General features: G+C 40.6%; 1 protein-coding gene across 3 annotated transcripts in view; it reads right to left on the reverse strand.

Moving 5' to 3' along the window:
• The window catches only part of REC114 (REC114 meiotic recombination protein), a 97,289-nt gene extending 73,743 nt beyond the window's left edge, over positions 1-23,546 (reverse strand). For all 3 annotated transcript variants that reach the window (XM_045587122.1, XM_036456493.2, XM_036456487.2), the window contains exon 1: positions 23,383-23,546. In XM_045587122.1, coding sequence (XP_045443078.1) covers positions 23,383-23,544 — 162 coding nt within the window. In that variant the 5' untranslated portion in view covers positions 23,545-23,546. The remainder of the gene's footprint in view (positions 1-23,382) is intronic.
• Between the last annotated feature and the right edge of the window lie 1,039 nt (positions 23,547-24,585).

Raw genomic sequence — 24,585 nt, forward strand, 5'->3', positions numbered from 1 at the left:
ACCAGCTCTCTTTATCTGGATCCTAAGATTTTAACCCACTCTCTGGCCCACATGAATACTGATTTTAATAATTGCTCAAGGAAAGGTCACTGGTATTTGAATTGGATTTGGAAGGCACAACTGCAGGGATGCAATCAAATTACCACTTTTACTGAACCCCTTGGAAGGCTTATATTAGACATTTTCAAACTGTATAAGCATACTATAAAGTCCTTTAGATAAAGGATTACAAGAAACAACTGAAAAATAGGTGTGGAATTCCTTGGTATCTCATTAACTCTCTATGCCTTTAAAGCTTTACTTCAGTGATGCCTACCCTGATCACCCTATGTATATTGTAACTTTCTTGCCCTGTCTTAACACTCCAGTTTCCCTTACCCTACTTTCCCTCCATATCTCGTAGCACTTTCTTATATACTAGAGGCCCAGCGCCCAATTGAAATCACATGATGAGGCACCCCACGGAGGTGGGGGTGGGGGTGGGGGTTGGGCAGGACCTGCCTCTGACCTGTGCAGTGGCGGCGGCCACCACCTTGTGTCCGCTGGGTTGGGGACAGGTGCTCCTGTGTGTTGTGTCTCCACCCCAGCCTGCCCCCAGCCCCAGCCTCCCTGTGGCTGCTGGGGCTGGGGTGGCAAACAGTCCCCTCCCGCCCATCTGTGCACACAGCTCCTCCTGAGTGGTCATGATGCTCAGTTAATTAGCATAATATATATATTCTTATTATGTCCAGTGATGTGCCTAGAAGACTGAACAGCTAGAATGGACAATTTTTTAACAGCTTTATCTCCTAAGTGATGAAATTATTTTCATATAAATTTCAGAAATAAAATTATTTGTTATGCAGTGAAATTTTAAAATTAAGCTTCATTATTATAATCATGCTAGTAAAAATAAATGAGAAAAATGAAAGATATACTATAGTATAAGACAGCAAAAAAGTATAACTATTTCCAGCAGAAGCCAACCTTTTGGACCTCATAGACGGCTATTGGTCCATGGTCCACCAGCTGGCAATTGCTGACTATCTAGTTAACTGATTAAACTTTGATTCTTTCATTAGAAACTGGTATTTTAGGTAATTTCCCATTAATCAATAAGTGATATTTTTGAAAAACTGAAATCTCCAAAGATACATTTTAATAATAACAAAATTGGTTTTGTCTTTTAATTCTTTAGTTTGGAAAAACATTTTTTTGAGGTTTTATTATTTTGTTTAAAGTATTACAAATTGTAGTACATATCTCTCTCCCCCCCCCCTCTCTCTCTCTCTCTCTCTCTTTTTTTTTTTTTTTTTTTTTTACCATTGACCTTCCTCTGGCCTCCTCTATGCCCCAGCACATGCCCTCAACCCCTTCTTCAAGTGTTTTGCATCCATTAGTTATGCTTAAATGCACACGTACAAGTTCTTCGGTTTATCTCTCATCCACCCCCCATTAATCCTTCCGCTGTAGTTTGACAGTCTGTTTGATGCTTCTTTGCCTCTGTGTCTACTTTTGTTCATCAGTTTATAATGGTCTTTATATTCCAAAAAGGAATGAGATCATGTGATATTTTTCTTTCACTGACTGACTTATTTTACTTAGCATAATGCTCTCCAGTCCCATACATGCTGCTGCAAATGGTAAGAATTCCTTTTCTTTCTTTTTTTTTTTTTTTTTTTACAACAGCATAGTATTCCATTGTTTAGATTAGGGGTGTCGAACTCAATCAGAGAAGGGGCCAAAATCTAAAATCCAGCCTAAATCGCGGGCCGAATGGTTTACTGAACAGTCATAAACTGTCATTGTGATGGAAATGCAGCGGAGTGCAGTGATGACAGCGCGGTGCGGGCCACATTGCAAGGCCTGGCGGGACGGATTTGGCCCGCGGGCCTTGTGTTTGACACATGTGGTTTAGATGTACCACCATTTTCTAATTCACTCATCTGCCCATAGGCATGTAGGCTGTTTCTAAATCTTAGTTATGATAAATTGTGCTCCTATGAACATAGGGGTGCAAATATTCTTTCTAATTAATGTTTCTATTTTCTGAGATATATCCCTAGAAGTGGTATTATGGGTCAAATGGCAGACCCATTTTTAATTTTTTGAGGAAACTCTGAACTGTTTTCCACAGTGGCTGCACCAGTCTGCATTCCCACCAGCAGTGCATGAGGGTTCTTTCTTCTCTGCATCCTCTCCAGTACTTGCTGTTTGCTGATGATAGCCATTCTGACAGGTGTGAGGTGGTATCTCATTGTTGTTTTGATTTGCATCTCTTAGATGTTAAGTGACTTTGAGCATGTTTTCATATGTCTCTTGGCTCTCTGAAAGTCCTCTTTCGAAGTCTATTTAGTTCCTTTGCCCATTTTTTGATTGGACTGTTTATCAACCTTTTGTTAAGTTGTATGAGTTCCTTATAAATTTTGAAGATAACATTGGCAAATATGTTCTCCCATAGAGTGGGCTTTCTTATTGTTTTGTTGATGGTTTCTTTTGCTGTCAAGAATATTTTTATTTTGATATAGTCCCATTTGTTTATTTTCTCCTTAGTTTCCATTGCCCTAGGAACTGTATTGGTAAAGCAACTGCTGACAAATGTCTGCTATTTTGGTGTCTATGACTTCTTCTAAGTTTTTTTTCTTTTATTTATTTTTATTTATTTTAATAAATCTTTTTCGTATTATTACAAATGTTCCTCATTTTTCCCCCTCCACCAAGTTCCCATCCCACGCTCTGCCATTTCCCCACCCACATTGTCCTCACCCATTGGTGCATAGTTTATGTTCAGTCTCTTCCCACAACCCCCACTCCCCTTTTTCCTGAGAATCGTCCACTCCCTTTCCATATCTCTGATTCTATTATATTCACCACTTAATATTGTTCATGAGATTTTTTTTTAAGAAAAAAATTTTTTTAAATATATTTTTATTGATTTTTTACAGAGAGGAAAGGAGAGAAATAGAGAGCTAGAAACGTCAATGAGAGAGAAACATCAACTAGCTGCCTCTTGCACACCCCCTACTGGGGATGTGCCTGCAACCAAGGTACATGCCCTTGACGGGAATCGAACCCGGTACCTTTCAGTCCGCAGACCAATGCTCTACCACTGAGCCAAACCAGTTTCGGCGATGTTCATCAGATTTTTTTAATTCCCTTGGTTTTTAGATTCACTTGTTGATAATTATGTATTTGTTGTTCATAATTTTTATCTTTATTTTCTTCTTCTTCCTAAAGAACACCCTTCAGCAATTCATATAATTCTGGTTTGGCGGTGATGAACTCCTTTAGCTTTTTTTTTTTTTATTTGTGAAGCTCTTTAACTGGCCTTCGATTCTGAGTGATAGCTTTGCTGGATAGAGTAATTTGGGCTGTAGGTTCTTGCTATTCATCACCTTGAATATTTCTTGCCATTTCCGTCTGGCCTGCATGGTTTCTGTTGAGAAATCAGCTGATAATCGTATGGGTGTTCCTTTATAGGTAACTACCTGCTTTTCTTGCTGCTTTTAATATTCTTTGTCTTCTGCTCTTGGCATTTTAATTATGATGTGTCTTGGTGCGGTCCTCTTTGGATTCCTTTTGTTTGGAGTTCTGTGCACTTCCTGGACTTGTTTCACCAGGTGGGAAAAGTTTTCTGTCACTATTTCTTCCAATATGTTTTCAGTATCTTGCTCTCTCTCTTCTTCTGGTACCCCCATAATTCTGATGTTGGTTCGCTTGAAGTTGTCCCAGAGGTTTCTTACACTATCTTCAACTTTCTGGATTCTCCTATCTTCTAGCTTCTGTGGAGGAGTGTCCTCTGGCTCTTTGTGTTCCATATATTTGACTTGATTCTTGTGATCTTCCATTGTTTTTAGGACCCTGTATATTTTTTATTTCAGACAATGTATTCTTTATTTCTAGTTGATCCCTTTTCATATCTTCATAGGTCTCATTTGTTTTATCGGTCTTTTCTAGGAAATTCTTGAAAACCTTATAACCGTGGTTTTGAACTCTATATCTATTCACTTGTTGTCCTCCATTTCTTTCGTTTGTGATCTGTTTCCTTGTCTTGGCATTTCTGTTGCTTCCCTGAGTTGGTAGGGTGGCTTTGTGTGCTAAAGTGTCTTACAGTGGTGCCTCACACAACGAACTTAATTCGTTCCAGGAGCAAGTTTGTTATGCGAAAAGTTCGTTATGTGAAACGTGTTTTCCCATAACAATACATGTTAAAAAAAATAATTCGTTCTGTAGCATAAAATATGCTAAGATGACATAAAAAAAGATAAATTTTTTGTTATTATTTTTATTTAGATACTCCTTTGGCTACTTTGGCTGATTTGATTGCATCCTTATTTGTCAAAATGGTGAAAATGGTGGTCTTGCTGAGGCCAAACTCTTTGACGAGGTCACACTGTTTTACCCCACATTCACTCCTTCTAATTATTTCCTGTTTCATTTCAACAGAAATCACCTTCCTGCTTTTTTTAGAAGCCATGATATAAAAAAAATATTGAGTTTAACTTAAAAGGACGACTGCCGTGATACGTGTGTGATTTAATTCGTAATGAAGAACGATTGCCGCGATACGTGCTTAAGTTAAGCGCAGTGACTAACGACTGCCTGCAGTGCCTGCGCGGAAGGATGCCATACATCGGCAGCGATCGTGGAAGCTTGGGCGAAGCAGTCGTGGAAGCTCGGGCAAAGCGGTCGTGGAAGCTCGGGCGACTTCGTTGTGTGAAACGAAGTTCGTTGTATGAATCATGAAATGAAGTTCGTTGTGTGCAGCATTCGCTGTGCGAGGCGTTCTTTATGCGAGGCACCACTGTATATGGTTCAGTGGGTCAGCCTCCCAGTTACCTGAGGTGGACACTCTTGGTGCAAGTTTTTTTTTTTGTTTTGTTTTTTTTTAATAGTTTCCCATCTTACGTTTAAGTCCTTTATTCATTTTTAGTTTATTTTTGTGTATGGTGTAAGTTGTTGGTCTAGTTTAATTTTTTTCCCATGTATCTGACCAAATTTCCCACCACCATTTATGGAAGAGACTGCCTTTACTCCATTGTATGTTCTTCCCTCCTTTGTCAAATATTAATTGAGCATAGTTGTTTGGGTTGATTCCTGGGTTCTCTGAAGGTCTGTTCCATTGGTCTATATGTCCATTCTTGTGCCGGCACCAGGCAGTTTTGAAAACAGTGGCTTTGTAATATAGCTTGATATCTGGTATTGTGGTCCCTCCAACATTGCTCTTCTTACTCAAGATTGCTGCAGCTATTCAGGGTTTGTGTTTTTTTTTAATATTTTTTATTCCAGATAAATTTTTGAAGAGTTTGTTCTAGGTCTTTGAAGTATACCATTGGAATTCTAATTGGGATTGCACTGAATTAATAGATTGCCTTGTGTATTATGGACATTTTAATGATGTTGATTCTACCAATCCATGAACACAGTATATTCTTCCACTTGTTCATGTCTTCTTCTATCTCTTTTTGCCGCGTTCTGAAATTTTCTGAGTAAAGATACTTTATCTCCTTGGTTAAATTTATTCCTAGGAATCTTAATTTTTTTGCTGTAATGGTGAGATTGCTTTTTAGTTATCTTTCTGTGTGTTTATTATTGGTGTATAGAAAAGCCATGGACTTCTGGGTGTTTGTATCCTGCTACATTTCCAAATTAATTTAAGTCTAGTAGTTTTTTTGATGGATTCTTTGGAGTTTTATATGTACAATATCATGTCATCTGTGAATAAGGATAGTTTTACTTCTTCTTTTCCATTTTGGATGCCTTTTACTTCTACTTGTCTGCTTATGATGGCTAGCATTTCCAATATTATGTCAAACAGGAGTGGTGAGAGTTGGCATCCTTGTCTTGTTCCTGTTTTTAGGGGTAATGGTTTTAGGTTTTGCCCATTATGATGTTGGCTGTGGGTTTCTCATATATGGCTTCTATTATGTTGAGGTATGATCCTACTATTCCCACCTTGTTGAGAGAATTTATCAAGAGTGTTGGATTTTGTCAAATACCTTTTCTACACTAATGGATATGATTATATGGTTTTAATATCTCATGTTATTTATATAATGTATCATGTTTATTGATTTGTGGATATTGTATCATCCTTGGCTCTCGGGAATCCCACTCAGTCATGGTGTATGATCTTTTTAATATAATGCCTAATTAGATTTGCTAGAATTTTGTTGAGAATATTGGCATTTATATTCATGAGGGAGACTGGCCTATAATTGTCTTTGTATTGTCTTTATCTGGTTTGGGGATTAGGTTAATTCTAGCTTGGTAGAAATAGCTTTGAGTGTTCCTTCATTTTGATTTTTTTGGGAATAATCTGAGGAAGACAGATTCTACTTTTTTGAATGTTTGATAAAACTTTGCTGTGAGGTAATCTGGTCCAGGGCTTTTATTTGTTAAAAGTTTTTGGATGGCTGCTTCAATTTCCTCTATAGATATTGGACTATTCAGGTTTTTTATTCCTCCTGATTGAGTTTTGGAAGGTCATATTTTTCTAGGAATATGTCCATTTCTTCTAGGTTGACCAGTCTGTTGGAATAGTGTTACTCATAGTTTTTGGTTTTAATTTTTTTTACAACTATTCGTATTTCTGTTGGGTCTGGGTATGTTGTTATTTCCCCTCTTTCATTTCTGATTTTGTTTATTTGGGTCCTCTCTCTCTGATTCTTGGTGAATCTGGAGGTTCATCAATCTTGTTTATCCTTTTAAAAAACCAGCTCTTGGTTTCATTGGTCTTTTGTATCGTTTGTGTCTGTGTGTGAGTGCTGGTTTTTTGTTTTGTTTTTGTCTCTATATTTATTTCTGCTCTGACCTTTATTATTTCTGTCCTTCTGTTCACTCTGGACTTTTCTTGTTACTTTCTTTCTAATTCTTCAAGTTGCAGATTTAGATGGTTACCAATTTTTTTTTTTTTTTCATGTTTCTTGAGGTAGGCATGTAATGCTATAAACTTCCCTCTCAGGACCGCTTTCACTATGTCCCAAAGATTGGATTGTTGTATTTTCACTGTCGTTTACTTCCAGGTTGTTTTTTATTTCTTCTTTGCTCTATTTGGTAACCACTCATTGTTTAATAGTATGCTATTCAGCCTCTAAGTGTTTGAATTTTTGTGACTGTTTTTATTGTAATTGATTCCTAATTTTATGCTATTCTGATCTGAGAAGATGCTTGATATAATTTCAATCTTCTTGACTTTGGAGAGACTGCCTCTGCAATCTATCTATCTTTGAAAATAACTCATGTGCACTTGAGAAGAATGTATATTCTGTGGCTTTGGGGAAAAATATTCTAAAAATGTCAATTCCATTTGATCTGGTGAGTGATTTAGGACTGCTGTTTCTTTGCTAATTTTTTGTCTATAAGATTTCTCCAGTGATGTTAATGGGTATTAAAGTCTCCTACTATGATTTTATTTCTCTTAATCTCTCCCCTGATATTTTCCAGAAGTTTTTTTTTTTTTTTTTTTTTGGGGGGGGTGCTACTGCATTGGAGACATATGTGTTTCTAGATTATATTCTCTTGTTGTCTCAGTACATTTAGAATTATGAAGTGGCCTTCCTTGTCTCGTTATAGTTTTCACTTTGAGGTCTATTTTGTCAGATATAATATTGCTAACCCAACTTTTTTTTTTCATTTTAATTTGATAGAAATTTTTCCATCACTTCACGTTCAGTCTGTTTGAGTCCCTTGTTCTGAGGTGGGTCTCCTGTAGACAGCATATGTATGTGTCATGGTTTTGGGTTTTTTTTTCCTTCCTGATTCTTTTTTAAAAAAATAAATAAATCTTTATTGTTCAGATTATTGCAGGTGTTCCTCTTCCTCCCCTCCCCCTGGATAGCTCCCCTCCACCTGATTCCCAAATCCACCCATGCCCTTACCCCTGCCCCTGTCTTCATCCATAGGTGTAAGATTTTTGTCCAATCTCTTCCTGCACCCCTTAGAACCCCTTCCCCCTGAGAATTGTTAGTCCAATCCCTTTCTATGTCCCTGATTCAATCATATTCATCAGATCATTTTGTTCTTCAGATTTTTTAAAATAAATCTTTATTGTTCAGATTATTACAAATGTGATCCTCTTCCCCCCCTCAATTGCTCCCCTTCACCAGGTTCCCACCCCACCCTCTGTCCTTTCCCCTTCCCCCATTGTCCTCATCCATAGATGCACAGTTTTTGTTCAGTCTCTTCCTGCACCCCCACTCCCCTTTTCCCTGAGAATCGTCAGTCCACTCCCCTTCCATACCTCTGATTCTATTATATTCACCAGTTAATATCGTTCATCAGATTTTTAAATTCCCTTGGTTTTTAGATTCACTTGTTGATAGCTACGTATTTGTTGATCATAATTTTTATCTTTATCTTCTTCCTCTTCCAAAAGAACCTCCTTCAGCAATTCATATAATTCTGGTTTGGTGGTGATGAACTCTTTTAGCTTTTTTTTATTTGTGAAGCTCTTTATCTGTCCTTTGATTCTGAGTGATAGCTTTGCTGGGTAGATTATTTTTGGCTGTAGGTTCTTGTTATTCATCACCTTGAATATTTCTTGCCATTCCCGTCTGGCCTGCATGGTTTCTGTTGAGAAATCAGCTGACAATCTTATGGGTGCTCCTTTATAGGTCACTACCTGCTTTTCTCTTGCTGCTTTTAATATTCTCTTTGTCTTTTGCTCTTGGAATTTTAATTATGATTTGTCTTGGTGTGGTCCTCCTTGGATTCCTTTTGTTTGGGGTTCTGCGGGCTTCCTGGACTTGTAATTCTATTTCTTTCCCCAGGTGAGGGAAGTTTTCTGTCACTATTTCTTCTAGTACTCTTTCGGTATCTTGCTCTCTCTCTTCTGGAATCCCCATAATTCTGATGTTGGTTCGCTTGAAATTGTCCCAGAGGTTTCTTACACTATCTTCAACTTTCTGGGTTCTCTTATCTTCTCCCTTCTGCAGAGGAGTGTCCTCTGGCTCTTTGTGTTCTAAATCTTTGTCTTGATTCTTGCGATCTTCCAGTCTGTTTTTAGGACTTTGTATAATATTTTTTATTTCAGACAATGTTTTCTTCATTTCTTGTTGATCCCTTATTATTTCTAGTTGCTCCCTTTTCATATCCTCATAGGTCTCATTTATTTTATCGGCCTTTTTTAGGATATTGTTGAATAACCTTATAACTGTAGTTTTGAACTCAATGTCCAATCTTTTCTTTTCCTCCATCTCCTTCCTTTGTGTCCTTCTTCTTGTCTGCATTTTAGTTGTTTCCCTGATTTGATGGAATAGCTTTGTGTGCTAGGTATTCTGGTAGAGCCCAGTAGCACAGCCTTCCCAGTTACCTGCAGTGGACAGTCTTGGTGTAGCCCTTTGTGGGCTGTGTGTGCAGTCTTGTTGTTAAGCCTTGCTTATTGTTGGTATCACTGGGAAGCGTTGATCTCCAAGCCAATTGGCTGTGAGGATCAGCAGTGTCTCAGCTAGGAGGGTTTCCGTACTCTGCTTGAATAGGGCGGGGTCTCGGGGTGTTGCAGACAATCTTTGGTTCCCTGTCAGTCTCGCCTTAGAAAAGTCCTGTTCGTGGAGAGTTTTGGAAGATTGGTTGCAGGTGCGCGCGCACCTCTTTGGTAAAGGCGCAGACAAGCTTTGGATTCCTGCAAGTCCCTCCTTAGAGAAAGCCAGCCTCTGGGAGAGCTTCTGTGCTCAGCCACAGGTAGGGCGGAGTCTCGGGTTGGTGCAGACAAACTATGTTTTCCCTTCGGCTCCTCCCCAAGTCCCGCAGTAATGGCCTCTGGCTTCACACACATCCAAGAGATCTCTGCCCACTGCCTGACAGCCTGGCCTCTCTCTGTCTGGGGCCGTTTATCAGAGCAATAGGGTGATTCTGTTTTCCTCTCGGACAAGAAAGCCAGCCGCGTTAGCTGTTAGCCCTCTCCGCGCCAGGAGTAAGCCAGTAGCGAGCTCAGCCCGGCCCGCCCTCTCTGTGTGCAGGGAGTAAGCCAGCAGCAATCTCGGTCGGGCCCTTCCTCTCCGCACCGGGATTAAGCCAGCGCCTTTTCGCGCACATAGTTCTCCGTACCTTCACAGTTCCTGAGGTTCAGCGTGCCTTCTCTCTCCTTCCCAGATGGCAGAGCCTCCTCTCAGCCAGCCGTCTGGCGCTTCAGGGCAATGCCTCCCCTGTTTTTCAGTTCTAAATTCAAATTTGTTGTGGTAGGCTGCATTCGGGTGTCTACCCTATGCCGCCATCTTGGTTTCCTCCCATAAATGCACAGTTTTTGTTCAGTCTCTTCCCGCACCCCTCACTCCCCTTTTCCTCGAGAATCATCAGTGCACTCCCCTTCCATACCTCTGATTCTATTATATTCACCAGTTAATATTGTTCATCAGATTTTTTTAATTCCCTTGTTTTTTTGTTGATAGTTACGTGTTTGTTGTTCATAATTTTTATCTTTATCTTCTTCCTCTTCCTAAAGAACCCTCTTCAGCAATTCATATAATTCTGTTTTGGCGATGATGAACTCCTTTAGCTTTTTTTTATTTGTGAAGCTCTTTATCTGGCCTTCGATTCTGAGTGATAGCTTTGCTGGGTAGAGTAATTTTGGCTGTAGGTTCTTTGCTATTCATCACCTTGAATATTTCTTGCCATTCCCGTCTGGTCTGCATGGTTTCTGTTGAAAAATCAGCTGACAATCATATGGGTGCTTCTTTAAAGATAACTACCTGCTTTTCTTGCTGCTTCTAATATTCTCTCTTTGTCTTTTGCTCTTGGCATTTTAATTATGATTTGTCTTGGTGTGGTCCTCTTTGGATTCCTTTTGTTTGGGGTTCTGTGTGCTTCCTGGACTTGTAAGTCTATTTCTTTCACCAGGTGGGGGAAGTTTTCTGTCACTATTTCTTCCAATAGGCTTTTGGTATTTTGCTCTCTCTTCCTCTGGTACCCCCAAAATTCTGATGTTGGTTTGCTTGAAGTTGTCCCAGAGGTTTCTTACACTATCTTCAACTTTCTGGATTCTCTTGTCTTCTTCCTTCTGTGGAGGAGTGTCCTCTGGTTCTTTGTGTTCCAATCTTTGACTTGATTCTTGCGATCTTCCATTCTGTTTTTAGGATCTGTATAATATTTATTTTTATTTCAGACAATGTATTCTTTATTTCTAGTTGATCCCTTTTCATATCCTCAAAATCTCATTTATTTTATCATCCTTTTCTAGGAAATTCTTGTAAAAGCTTATAACCATGGTTTTGTACTCTATATCCAGTCTTTTGTTCTCCATCTCTTTCGTTTGAGATCTATTTCCTTGTCTCAGCATTTTCGCTGCTTCCCAGAGTTGGTAGAATGGCTTTGTGTGTTCTGTGTCCTATATGGCCCAGTGGGTGAGCCTCCCCAGTTACCTGAGGTAGATACCCTTGGTGCTCCCTTTGTAGACTGCATGTGCAGCCTTGTTGTAGTTAAGTCTTGATTGTTGCTGGTATTCCTGGGAGGAATTGACCTCCAGGCCAATTGGATGTGGGTATCAGCTGTGTCTACCCTGGGATACTTTCTGTATTGGATTTTTTTTAAAAAGTCCCGATTTTTTGAAAAATTTGAGATTCTTTCCAAAAATCAGGACTTTTTAAAAACGCTGTGTGATGCAGGAAAAATTGTTAGAAATCAGGACTCTCCCACCAAAAGCGGGATGATCTGGTCACCTTAGTCTTATAGGATCAGACTTGCAAAATTGCAAAAGCCTCTGTGCTCATCTTGGATGGGGCGGAGTCTCCGGACTGAGATGACAGTCTTGGCTTCCCGTCAGACCTGCCCTTGTGTGCTCGCCTGAGTTTCTGCCTGATCTCTGCCTTCTGCGGCTCCCGAGTTTCCCACTGACTGTCCTGATTCCCTGTGCAAGAGTATGGGTGTCCTAAGGGCTTGCCCGAAATTGGGTTGGGTCTCTGTAGTCTGGAGCTTCTGACTCCTTCCACTGTGGAGAGGACGCAGCAGCCTCCACAGTCAGACCTCTCTGCCTGCACTCACTGGCGTGCAACTGTAGATCCTGCCCACTGTGGCTCCTGGCTCTCCCAGTCTCCGAGTCTCCAGGTGCCTTTCTCTACAGTTCAGACTCCACCTGTATGAGCCTGGATCTACAGGATTTCAGCAGAAGCTGAGGTTCAGTACAGTCGGGAAGGGTTCAGTGCAATCGGGGACTTCCTTTCCTCTCCCACTAGCCAGGCATTTGGCTGAACTTCCTCTCTGCGCACACTTCACCCTACCTCAGCGCTTTGCACCTCCCAATCCGATCCGTGAGCCTCTCTCCTTCTTTTTAGTTGTAGATTTCCCACTCTGCCAGCTTTCCTGTGGTTTTGGATGATGTCTGTTCTGATTCTGGTTGTTGTTTTGAAATTGTTGTACGAGGCAGCAGCTGAGGTGCTTAACTAGGCTACCATCTTGGTTCTCCTCCCCCTCATTTTTCTCTCCTTTGATGTTAAATGATAGCTTTGCTGTGTAATCTTGGTTGTAGGTCCTTGCTTTTCATGACTTTGAATATTTCATGTCAACAATTTCTGGCCTGAAATGTTTGTCAGTTTTGGGGAGTTTCTTTATAGGTAACTATCTTTCTCTTGATGCTTTCACAATTCTCTGTCTTTAAAATATGCAATTTTAATTATGATACGTCTTTGTGTGGCCCTCTTTAGGTTCATCTTTTTTGAGGTTCTCTGAACTTCTTGGACTTGTGTGTCTCTTTCCTTCACCAAGTTGGGAAGTTTTTGGCCATTATTTCTTCAAATAGGTTCTCAATCCTTCACTCTCTCTGTTCTCCTTCTGGTATCCCTACTATGTGGATGTTTTTAACAGTTCATGCTCACCCAAAGGTCTCTGCATCTATCTTCATTAAAATTTTTTTTTTGTTTTTAACTTTCTGATTGGGTGTCTTCCAAATCACTAATTTAATACTGTTTCATCCAACCTAGTGTATTCTTCATTTTAGGTATTGTATTCTTTATTTCTAACTCATTCTTTTTTATGGTTTCTGTGTCTTTTTTCATGCTATTGAAGTTCTCACTAAATTCCTTGAGTATTCTTATAATCTTTTTTATTGAACCTTATATTTGGTAAATTGCTTGCCTCCATTTCATTTAGCCCTTTTTCTGGAGATTTCTCCTGTTCTTTCATTTGGGGCATGTTTCATTGTCTCTCCTCTTTGTGTTCGTTTTGTGTATTAGACAGATCTGCAATATCTCCCAGTCTTGGTAGAGTGGCCTTATATAGTAGGTGTACTTTGGTACAATCCCTTTGATCACATGAGCTGAGCCCTCCAGGATTGACCCTTGCATGGGTTGTGTGAGCTCTCCTGTTGTAATTGAGTCTTGACTGCTATTAGCCCATTTGCGTGGAGGGTCAACCCAAAATCTGGCTGACTGTGAGAATTGACGCCAACCACAATATATGATCTGCTGTGCAGATGCTGACCACATAAAGTGGAATTTACCTCAGGAGGGTCTAGTGCCTGCCAAGATTTCCTTTTGGATATGCTGCTTGTGGAGATAACTGGATCCTGCTCTGAATTTGTCTGAAGCTGGCCACTGGATATGTCTATTTTGGGGCTCTTGGAAGGGACTGGACCTGAGCAACCTGTTTGGAGGGTGATCCACAGTTCATGGCTTGCCTCTGCTGGTCCTTGGTGTGCATGGAAAGAAATAAACTGCACATCAGGGCTATCCTCCACTAGCAGAGTCCAGGGGCAGGCAAGCAATAGGCCCAAGGCACCTCAAGATCCTCTTCCATCTGCCTCCATCTGCTGGCTGCCTGTTTGGCTCCATTAGTGAAAGAGCCTCTGGTAATACTCAAGTTGCATGAGGTAGGTTCTCGGTAGGAACAAGTGGTGTTCACCAGACTGATACAGGTTCAAACAAGGTGCTTGTGCTTCATCTGAAACCACTCAGCAAAAGTCTCAGGGTATACCAAGTCCAGCTGCCACCCACCAGGTATTTGCAGGCCTTTGTGATGAGTTGGGAGTCATTAGGGTTTCACTAGCAGAGTTTACCAAGCCCAAACAGATCAAGATTTGGCTGTGTGAAGGAAAGGCTCTACACTGGTTATATGTGCAAAGGAAAAATGACCCTATCCTAAAGCCACACTACTTGGTCTATCCCAGATTCTGCTAGGAACCTGAATTCAGGTGGACAGAGCTATCAGGAGTTGGGACGGTGGGCCTAGTGCCCTGAGGGGGGGCAAAATTCAGGTTTGGGAGAATGTGGAGGAAGTAGCCTCTGCCCTAGAGCTACACAAGTCTGGGCAGAAGAGTCTGGTGTGGGACTGAGGTCCTATATGCCTCAGGGGGGACCTTAGGGACACCCCCTCCCTGTGTACAAATTTCAAGCACCGGGCCTCTAGAAAATTAAGGTTTGGAAAAAGATATTTCATGCAAATGGAAATGATAATAAAAGCTGGGAAGCAATACTTATATAAAACAAAACAGACTTTAAAAGAAACTTTAAGACAAAGAAGGACATTTCATTTACAATAGCCAAGATCTGGAAACAACCTAAGTGCCAACTGATAGACAACTAGATAAAAAAAGATGTGGTACAATATATAATGTAATATAACATGGCCATAAAAAGAATGAAGTTACCATTTGCAACAACACAGAAGGACCTAAAGGGTATTACACTAAGTCAATGGTCGGCAAACTCATTAGTCAATAGAGCTAAATATCAACAGTACAATGACTGAAATTTCTTTTGAGAGCCAAATTTTTTAAACTTCTTCTAATGCCACTTGTTTAAAATAATCTCGCCCAGGCCATGGTATTTTGTGGAAGAGACACTCAAGGGGCCAAAGAGCTTCATGTGGCTTGCAAGCTGCAGTTTGCTGACCATGGCACTAAGTCAAATAAGTCAGACAGAGAAAGACAAATACCATGATTTTACTTACATATAAAATCTTTAAGCAAAATAGAAACAAACTCATAGATATAAATAACATTTTGATGGTTGCCAATGGAGGGGGTTGGAGCTAAGTGAAAATCAGGAAAGGATTAAGAACTACAAATTGGCAGTTACAAAATAATCACAGGGATTTAAAGTACAGCATAGGGAATATAGTCAGTAATCATCCTACCTAATAAAAGAGTAATATGCAAATTAACCATCACTCTGCTATACCCACAAGCCATGCCCACAAGCCACACCCACCAGCCAATCAGAGTGAGTATGCAAATAAACCCAACCAATATGGTTACAGCCACATAGAGCAGGAGGGAGGCTTGGGTTTCCCAGGCAACAGAGGAAGCCAAGCTTTCCACCTGCCCTGGCTGGCCTAGGCCTCCACTCAAGGCTACAAAGTTTCAATTATAGAAGGTAAACAAATCCAAACAGAAATGGCGGCAGCCCCAGAGCAAGCAGGAGGATTGGCTCTGCTCCAAGCTACAAAGTTTCAATTGTATAAGATAAATATATCACAGATACTAGGGTCTCCACTTGGGTGGCCAGGGGGCATGGCTGGCCTGCAAACCACCATAGGCCCCTCCCTCGCCAAGGCTGCCCCACAGGAACCCCTACCCTGATCTGGGACACCCTTCAGGGAAAACCAGCTGGCCCCCACCCATGCACCAGGCCTCTATCCTATCTAATAAAAGAGTAATATGCAGATTGACCATCACTTCAACATATAAGATGGCTGCCCCCATGTGGTTAAAGATCCTGTCCCCATGTGGACACAAGATGGCCACCACAAGATGGCCAGCAGGGGAGGGCAGTTGGGAGGCACCAGGACTGCATGGGAAGGCATTTGAGAGGAACCAGGCCTGCAAGGAAGGGCAGTTGAGGCAATCAACCCTGCAGGGGAGGGCAGTTAGGGGTGACCAGGCCAGCAGAGGAGGGAAGTTGGGGGCAAACAAGTTGGCAGGGGAGCAGTTAGACATCAATCAGGCTGGCATGGGAGTGGTTAGGGGGTGATCAGGTAGAAGCAGTGAGGGGCAATCAGGGAGGCAGGCAGGCAAGCAATTGGGAGCCAACCGTCTTGGATTGTGAGAGGAATGTCCCAGATTGGAGAGGGTGCAGGCTGGGCTAAGGGACACACCCGCACACCCCACCGCCTATCCTGTGCATGAATTTCGTGCACCGGGCCTCTAGTATCTAATAAAGAGCTAATATGCTAATTAGACCAAACAGCAGAATGACTGTCTGCACAACCTTCTGGTTGGCCTCCTGGACAAAACTGGGGCTGCGAGGGCTGAGCTCCTTGCATGAATTTCATGCATCAGGCTTCTAATGCATTGACCAAATGGTAGAACTACTGGTTACTATGACACATACTGACCACCAGGGGGCAGACGTTCAACACAGGAGCTGCCCCCTGGTGGTCAATGCACTCCCACAGAGGGAGCACTGCTCAGCCAGAAGCCAGACAGACTCACAGCTGGTGAGTACAGCAGCAGTGGCAAGAGCCTCTCCCACCTCCACAGCAGCGCTAAGGATGTCTGACTGACGGGCTTAGGCCTACTTCCCGGGAGGGGTCCTAAGCTGTCAGTTAGACATCTCCTAAGAGCTCCCAGACTGCAAGAGGGCACAGGCCAGGCTGAGGGACCCCAACTTTAGTGCATGAATTTTGTGCACCGGGCCTCTAGTATTGTAATAACTATGTATGTATGGTGTCAAATGGTTACTAGAATTATTAGGGAGATCTCTTTTTTTTTTTAAATTGATTTTTTTTACAGAGAGGAAGGGAGAGGGATAGAGAGCTAGACACATCGATGAGAGAGAAAGACATCGATCAGCTGCCTCCTGCACGCCCCCTAACGGGGATATGCCCACAACCAATGTACATGCCCTTGACCGGAATTGAACCTGGGACCTTTCAGTCCGCAGACCGACGATCTATCCACTGAGCCAAACCGGTTTCAGTGAGATCTATATCTTTTTTAAAATTGATTTCACAGAGAGAAATGGAAGGAAGGGAGAAAAGGAGAGAGAGAGAGAGTGAGAGTGAGAGAGAGAGAGAGAGAGAGAGAGAGAGAGAGAGAGAGAGAGATACAAAAAATACCAATCAGCTGCCTTACTAGAATTATCAGAGATCATTTTTTTTTTTAAGTTGATTTCAGAGAGGGAAAGGGAGAGAGATAAACACTGATCAGCTGCCTCCTGCACACTCCCAACTGGGGATTGAACCTGCTATCTCTCAGTGTATGGGACCATGCTCCAACTGACTTAGCCACACTGGTGCTAACAGGGAGAACACTTCTGAAGTTATAAAAGGTCTAACCACTATACTGTACACCTGAAAGGAATATAATATGGGATGTCAACTTGCAATTAAAAAATATTTTTTAAAATTTTTTCAATGAAAAAATCAACACACCCTAAAATAATAATAATTTTTGTTGAGGCTTAATAAACTTTAAATTATCTTTTAAAAAGTTATTATTTTTACCTTTTATGTTGATCTTTGAATTTCTCATCTACATAACTGAACTACTGTCTCATATAAAATATTAACACTGCTATGGTGAGAGGTGGGTATTAGACTTATCAGGAAGATCACTTTGTAAGTTATATAAATGTCTAACCACTTTGCTGTATACTTGAAACTAATATAATGGCAAATATCAACTGTAATTTAAAAAATTTTAATTTAAAAATTAAATAATTCTCAACAAATGATTGAACTATTAAATTTTCTATTCTGAAGCTTTTCATGAATAAAAAATTATGATGATAATATCTCAAAATTTCTTTTTCATAATTCTGTTGTTTCAAGTGTATTCTTAATAAAAACTTTGACAAAATATTTTTTTAAAATATTGACACTTCTAAGACAAACATCATAATGGGTTAAAAGTACATGCTTTGGAAACAGGAAACATAGAGTCTGAATTCTTTCTTCCCACTCATTATTTTTATGTTCCTGGGTAAGCCATTGAACCTCTGTTTTAGTTTCACTTATCTATAAAATGGATATAAAAATATTTGCTTCATAGGGCCACTGTAAAAATTTGCCAAAGTAAATACTTAATAAATAGTAGCTATGATGTCATAATTATTACATTATTATATAAAAAGTTCAGAAAAGTTACCATTCAGTCAAACATTTACCATTCCTATCATATGCTAGGAAATATGTAAGCACTAGGAATACAGAGAAAAAAAGGACAGTTAAGAGGACTCAAAATATATCTTGTGCTGAATTCACACTTTAAAGTTCATTTCAAGTACAACTTCACATTCTATTTTGTAATTTCTAAGTAGAGTAATTATTTTAAGTTCCTCCTATCAAAATTAAAGAATGATTTTTTTCCCCTTTGAAATGAAAAAATAAGTTGTCAGTTTCAACCAAATTAGGGCATATCTGAGAAATCCTTGGAATCTGGAAAACTTTAATTTGAAAGCAACCTGCAATTAACATCACATTTCAAAATTATTCTCAAATTAGAATGAATTATATTCAGACATAAAATACATTAAATGGACCAATCTGTTATTATGACCATCATTTTTAGAAGGGCTGGGCTAACAGATGTGAGGAATTAAAATGAAGTTCAAGTTTGTATTTCATTTTCTCATTCCCCTTAAATGGCAAATGGTTTAAATATTAACCCGATTAGGAAAACATTTGCATATTTATTATGAAACTGATTGCTTTACCTCATTCATTTTAGTAATTTTACTCATGACTGCCCATTTCATTCTTCTTAATTTTTGCCTCTCAAACTGTGGTCCTAGGATCAACAGCATCAGCATCACTTGGAAGCTGGTCAGAACTACAGAATTTTAGTTCCCATACTGAATCAGGATTTGCATTAAAAAAGAATCCCCAAGTGATTTCTATAATATAAGCCTTGAAATCTGAATAACATAGTTCTAAACTGTTGATTTTTCTTATAGTGTTACAAAAAGTTTATTTGCTTTCAATTTGTATTTAATTTATGTCCAGATAGTAACTTTTAACAAGAATAATTCAATTCAGATAAGTAAGTCAAATCAATATATACATGTTATTCTATATAGATTGTTTACTAGTATGTCACAGACTTCTTATTGTACTATTCATTTTTTCTCTTCATTCAACATCTTTGCCTTAGCATATAACCATTATGGTGAAAGTATTCTCTGTAATTAAACAACTAAAATACTAGGAGATCAGATTCTCCACATAATTGTGGAAAAATGGGAAAGATTCAAAATAGGTTCAACCAAGGTTGAACTTGAAAGTTCCTTAGTAGGAAAAAAAAAAAAAAAAAAAAAAAGACCAGAATGACTCTATCCTCCAAAATAATAATTTGTTGTTGTTGTTGTAAACCTCACTCAAGGATATTTTTTCCATTGCTTTTCAGAGAGAGAGTGAAAGGAAGGGAAGGAGAGAAAGAGAGAGAAGGAAGGAAGGAGGGAAGGAGGGAAGGGGAGGGAAGGAAAGGGAAGGGGAATAGAAAGGAAAGAGGGAAGGAGGGATGGAGGGAGGGACACATACACACATCGATTTTTTGCCTCCTACATATACTCCATGGGGTTGGGGTGTGTCAGGGAGTGAACCCCCAACTGAGGTACGTGCCCTTGATTGGGAATCAAACCAGAGACCCTTTGCTGTGCAGGCCGATGCTCCAACCACTGGACACACTGGCCAGGACCAAAATAATATATTTTTATACTTCATATACCTTTTTTTTTTTACTAAGAGTAGCGCATTTTTTTTATTTTTTATTTTATTTTTATACTTTTTAAAAATTTTTTAAAAAATCAATCTTTATTGTTCATATTATTACAAAGGTTCCTCATTTCTTCCCCCCTCCACCAGGTTCCCACTTCCCCTCCAACACAGTTTATGTTCAGTCTCTTCCTCCCTCCCTTTCCCCAATAGTAAATCCCTTTTCAGATAGTAAATCAGTTACTTAGCATTTTCTCGTATCAATAATACCTCCACATGCCCAATGATACACTTCACACAAAAGACATTTCCAAATAGGTCAACCAACCTCATCCAGGCCCCGCACAAGGCACTCACAAATCAACACCCCAGCGCTATACTAACTCAACATATCCAGATCTAAGCTTTCATCACTTGATTCAGCAGACCCTCAAGTTCCCGCAAAAGTTTCCAGCCATGTCTGAGAGGCAGCCTTGGGGCGGGGGCAGGTGAGGAGCGAGCTGTTCCAGGCCTGGCTGCTCCAGGCCTGGCCTCTGTTGCTCTGGTCCATTCCACAACCAGCTGCTCCGGGTCTGGCCACTGCCACTCCCAACCTGGCCGCTCCCAGCCTGGCAGCTGCTGCTCCAGGCCTGGCCGCACCCGACCCGGCAGCTCCGGGCCTGGCCGCTCCCAGCCTGGCAGCTGCTGCTCCGGGCCTGGCTGCACCCGACCTGGCTGCTCCGGGCCTGGCCGCTCCCAGCCTGGCAGCTGAAGAGTAGCGCATTTTTAAAATAAGAAATTCACATGGAACTTAGTGTAGTGCTTTAGAAGGCTCACCTTTTATTATTATTATTGCAAAACAGAACAAATCTTATTTTCTCGTTCGTTTTTCAAAAAAATAAATAAATTACAGACCTAAGCTGAAACTGATCACAGGAGGTAAGATGGTTTAGCAAAAATTCAAAAGAAGGTACAAATGTTCACTTTTCAAAAGCACTACAAAAGCCAACCTCATCTATTTTCTTTCTTTTTTTTAATATATATATTTTATTAATTTTTTTCAGAGAGGGAGAGAAATAGAGAATTAGAAACATTGATGAGAGTCATTGATCAGCTGCCTCCTGCACACTCCCTACTGGGTATGTGCCCACAACCAGGTACATGCCCTTGACTGGAATCGAACCCGGGACCCTTCAGTCTGCAGGCTGACGCTCTATCATCCACTGAGCCAAACCGGTTTCGGCAACCTCATTTATTTTCATTGCAGCCTGGCTTTATGCTGAACATTTGAAAACTGGAAAAGTGCTATTCTGTATAATTATTGTAATTATGAAGAGCTTTGCAAAAAGAAGGGGAAAGATGTAATGACAATCAACTTCAAATGGTCAAATGCCCATGGCCTCTGGTTTACAGGATGAATCTAAGAATTAACCCTGAATCTGTACCAATGCACCCAAACCAGATGTTTCGGGAGAATGGGTTTATATGGTATTAAGAACAGGTATCAAGGAATTTGTTGGGTAGTCTCAAAAATTAAATATGCCCTTAAACTCCCCAGGTTAGTTTGTTTTATATATATATAAGTTGTCCCAAAAATGTATACACATAACTTTGAACAATCATAAAGGCAGTGTTTATTAAAATACATTGCATTTTCAAAGTTGCCATATTAACTGATAAGGTGTGTAGATATTTTTTGGGGGACAACCTATATAAGATCTTTTTATCGGTAAGTTATTCTTGCGTTTAACTCTTTATTCACCCCATTTTGCATTTGCAGCCTATATAATTTTTCAGGGTACAGCATTCCACAAGAGTACAACTAGGTATTTAATGCCTTTTTTATGCTCCTAGATATAATGATTTTTAAGCTTTAAGTAGTGCCCCTAGTTTTAATATTCTAGAATTTGGTGAACAATTCATTAAGCCCCCTCTCTACTCACATTCATAGCAAAGTCTCTCAACTATGCACATTGGCTCCACTTCTTCACCTACAGTCACTCTTCAGCCCACCCCATCTGGTTTCCACTCCATTCACTCTTAAAATTTCTCTTGGTAAAGACCATAAGGACTTTCGTGCTGCTAAATCCAATGGACATGCTATAGTCATCATTTTCTCTTTGTTCTCTCCCTCTTAAAATAACTCTCCTGGATGCCTCCCAACTCTCTCCCTTGTCAAACTTTAAGGGACTCTGTACCCTCTACCTAACCTACAAATGCTACCTTGGGGCTTGGTAGAATCTCAGATAATCTCATAACTATAAACATCCCTTTCATGCTGATGACACACTTCCATGCCCACCACACTTTTACATCTTCAGATCAGATCTTTCTTTCTGAGTCTAGACCAGTACATCCAACTACCTATTCAACATCTCCACCTGTATGCTTCATAAATATATTTAAACTCAACTCACTAAAAACTGAAGTCTTGGATTATTCCCTCACTGTTTGTCTTCCATCCCCAAATTATCTACCCTAGAAACCCAGAAGTCTTTTATTCTCACCACTCCATCCAATCAATCTCCAATCCTGTCTTTTTTGCTTCCAAAAGAGATTTTGTGTGCTCAGTTTCCCACTTCTACTGCCATCCTCCCCTCTCACCCTTACCCTCCAGTCTAAGTCATTATCACCTACCACATTGCAATAGCATTATAAATGACCTTCCTGAATCTACTCATATTCTTCTCCAATTTCACCTCCATACTTCAGCCAGAGTGATCTTCCAAAGGTGAAAATACCCCTACTTAAAACCCTTCAGTGGCTTCCTATTGGTTTTGGGACAATGTTCATAAGGTATCTATGTATACTTCTCCAGAGAACCTCATTCTCCTTGTTCTCCATAAGCACTAGCCCTACTCTTTTTCTATGTACATTACACATGCTAAGATTTCTCCAGATGCAGGGTCTTTGCACACGTTGTGTCCTCTACCTGGACTATTAGTTTTGTTTTACTCTTCTACCCACGGCTGTCCAAATCACAACACACACACACAACACACACACACACACATGCACACGCGTGCACACACACACACACACACACACACACACACACGCGCGCATGCGCTCATAACCCAAAACCCCACAGGCCACATGCAATAATTAAAATAGACCAAAAGGAGCTGACTTCTTAGTAACCCATAGTGTTAAAACATAACACTAGGGCAAGAAATTGTAATAATAATAATAATAGCAAACCCTTATATAATTTACACGAGGAACTCTTTTAGATGAGTTATATATTTAAATATACTCAATACAACAATCTGATGAAGTAGGTATTATTATAATCTCTATTTTAAGATAAAGTAACTAAGGTACAGGGAGGATAAGTAACTTCACGAAGGTCACAGGTATTCAGTGGCAATGCTAGGATTCCAATTGAGTCCTTCTGTGTGAAGGCTTGGCTGTCCATAACTTGGACTATCCAAACCTCCCTTCCACATAAGGGATGTGGAATTGGTTTACATAATTATACTGCTATTTAGATAAGTACTAGTTGTCCACTAGACTAAAAACATAAATGGGGGTAGAGATCATTTATATTTTGTCCACTGATATGTCTCAATCTCCTGAATAATATCTAACACATAATTGATATTCAAAGATATCTCTGAATAAGTTATTTGAGAACGTATTGGGTTTCAATTATGCCTTATACTACTATCTATTAATTTTCTGTTAGCTATCTGCTAACCATTCCTGCCAATCCCTCGGTGTCCCCTCCTCCTCTCCTCCTCTCTCCGTGGCATTCGGGACCATCTGTAAGGTATGGCGGCGGCACACCTCCAACCCCGCGGGCGTGAGCGCCTCGCGGCCTTTCCTGCCCTCAGGCCTCACCTTCCACGAAGGGGAAGAGGCCATCCCAGCTTCCAGGCCAGGTCCAGACGGCTCTCCTGTGCCCAAGGGCATGAAACGGCCATACCGCTCCAGAGGCCACTGGGCCGCGTCTCCACCTGGCAGCCCGAGGCGCGCCTGCTTTCTCCCCGCCTCCTCCGCCATTTCTGGCCCTCACAGCCAGCGGGCGTCTGCCAATCACGCAGCTGATCAATCAGGAAGTGCGGTTGTGTAGGGCCCGCCTTCCCCTGAGTGCAAGCCAATGGGCAGGCGCTAAAGCCTCCCGCAGGGGCTTTCGGGTTGTGGGTGTGGTTCTGGACCTCCAGGGGCCTTGTCCTCTTGGAGGGCAAAGTGGAGGTGGTGACTTCCAACTGGAAGTGGGCCTGGGCCACTTATCAGTGATAGTTGATTCCACCTTTGCAGTATTCTGGCCCTCACCTTCCCTCAGGAGACATTTACGAAAACTGGCCAACACCCGGTAATCGTATGCAGGACGAGACCGCTCTCTCAGGCTGCCAAAACCATTGTGTTCTCCTTCCCCGCAGCAACCTTTCAGATGATAATGACCCTGCCACCTCTAACCTACCACAACTCAACCTCCAGTAGGATAATTTCCTCATCATACTGCAGCCTCCTAGAAATACTGCCTTCAGATCACCAAGTTCTTTCCAAAAGAGAACTTTTGGATGGAATGCTGCCATCAAAAAGGTGTGTCTCAAACAGTAGGTCAATTAAGTGGCAGATCTGGGAGATCTGTAGTCTACATCTGTTATTTCTGGTGATTAAATAAAAAAGCAAAATAGGGATTATTTCCCCTATTGAACAGATGGAGGTAAAATAAGCTCCTAAGAGAAGAAGCAGTTTGTCCAAGGTTATACAGCCAGAGTACAAGTGTACTTCTACTCCACAATCTGTCCATATATCCACTCCACTTGCAAAGAATTTAGTCTGTCAAATCCAGTCTGTCAATCAGAAGCAATGTATATAGAAAGTGGGGGCTATATTAACCATATTCATAAAATAAAGTTATAATGCAAACATTTTTTTAAACTATTAATATACATGTCAAAGGGTATTAAATGCACAATGGTTAGAGAAGTGGTAATTTATTCACTCTATACAGCACTGATTAAATATGTACAGTATGCAGCTATGCTAGTCCACCATAGTGGACAGAAATGGTTAAGGCATGCATCTAGCCTTTTA

This window comes from Pipistrellus kuhlii, unplaced genomic scaffold, assembly GCF_014108245.1.
Source record: "Pipistrellus kuhlii isolate mPipKuh1 unplaced genomic scaffold, mPipKuh1.p scaffold_m20_p_1, whole genome shotgun sequence".
NCBI lineage: Eukaryota > Metazoa > Chordata > Mammalia > Chiroptera > Vespertilionidae > Pipistrellus > Pipistrellus kuhlii.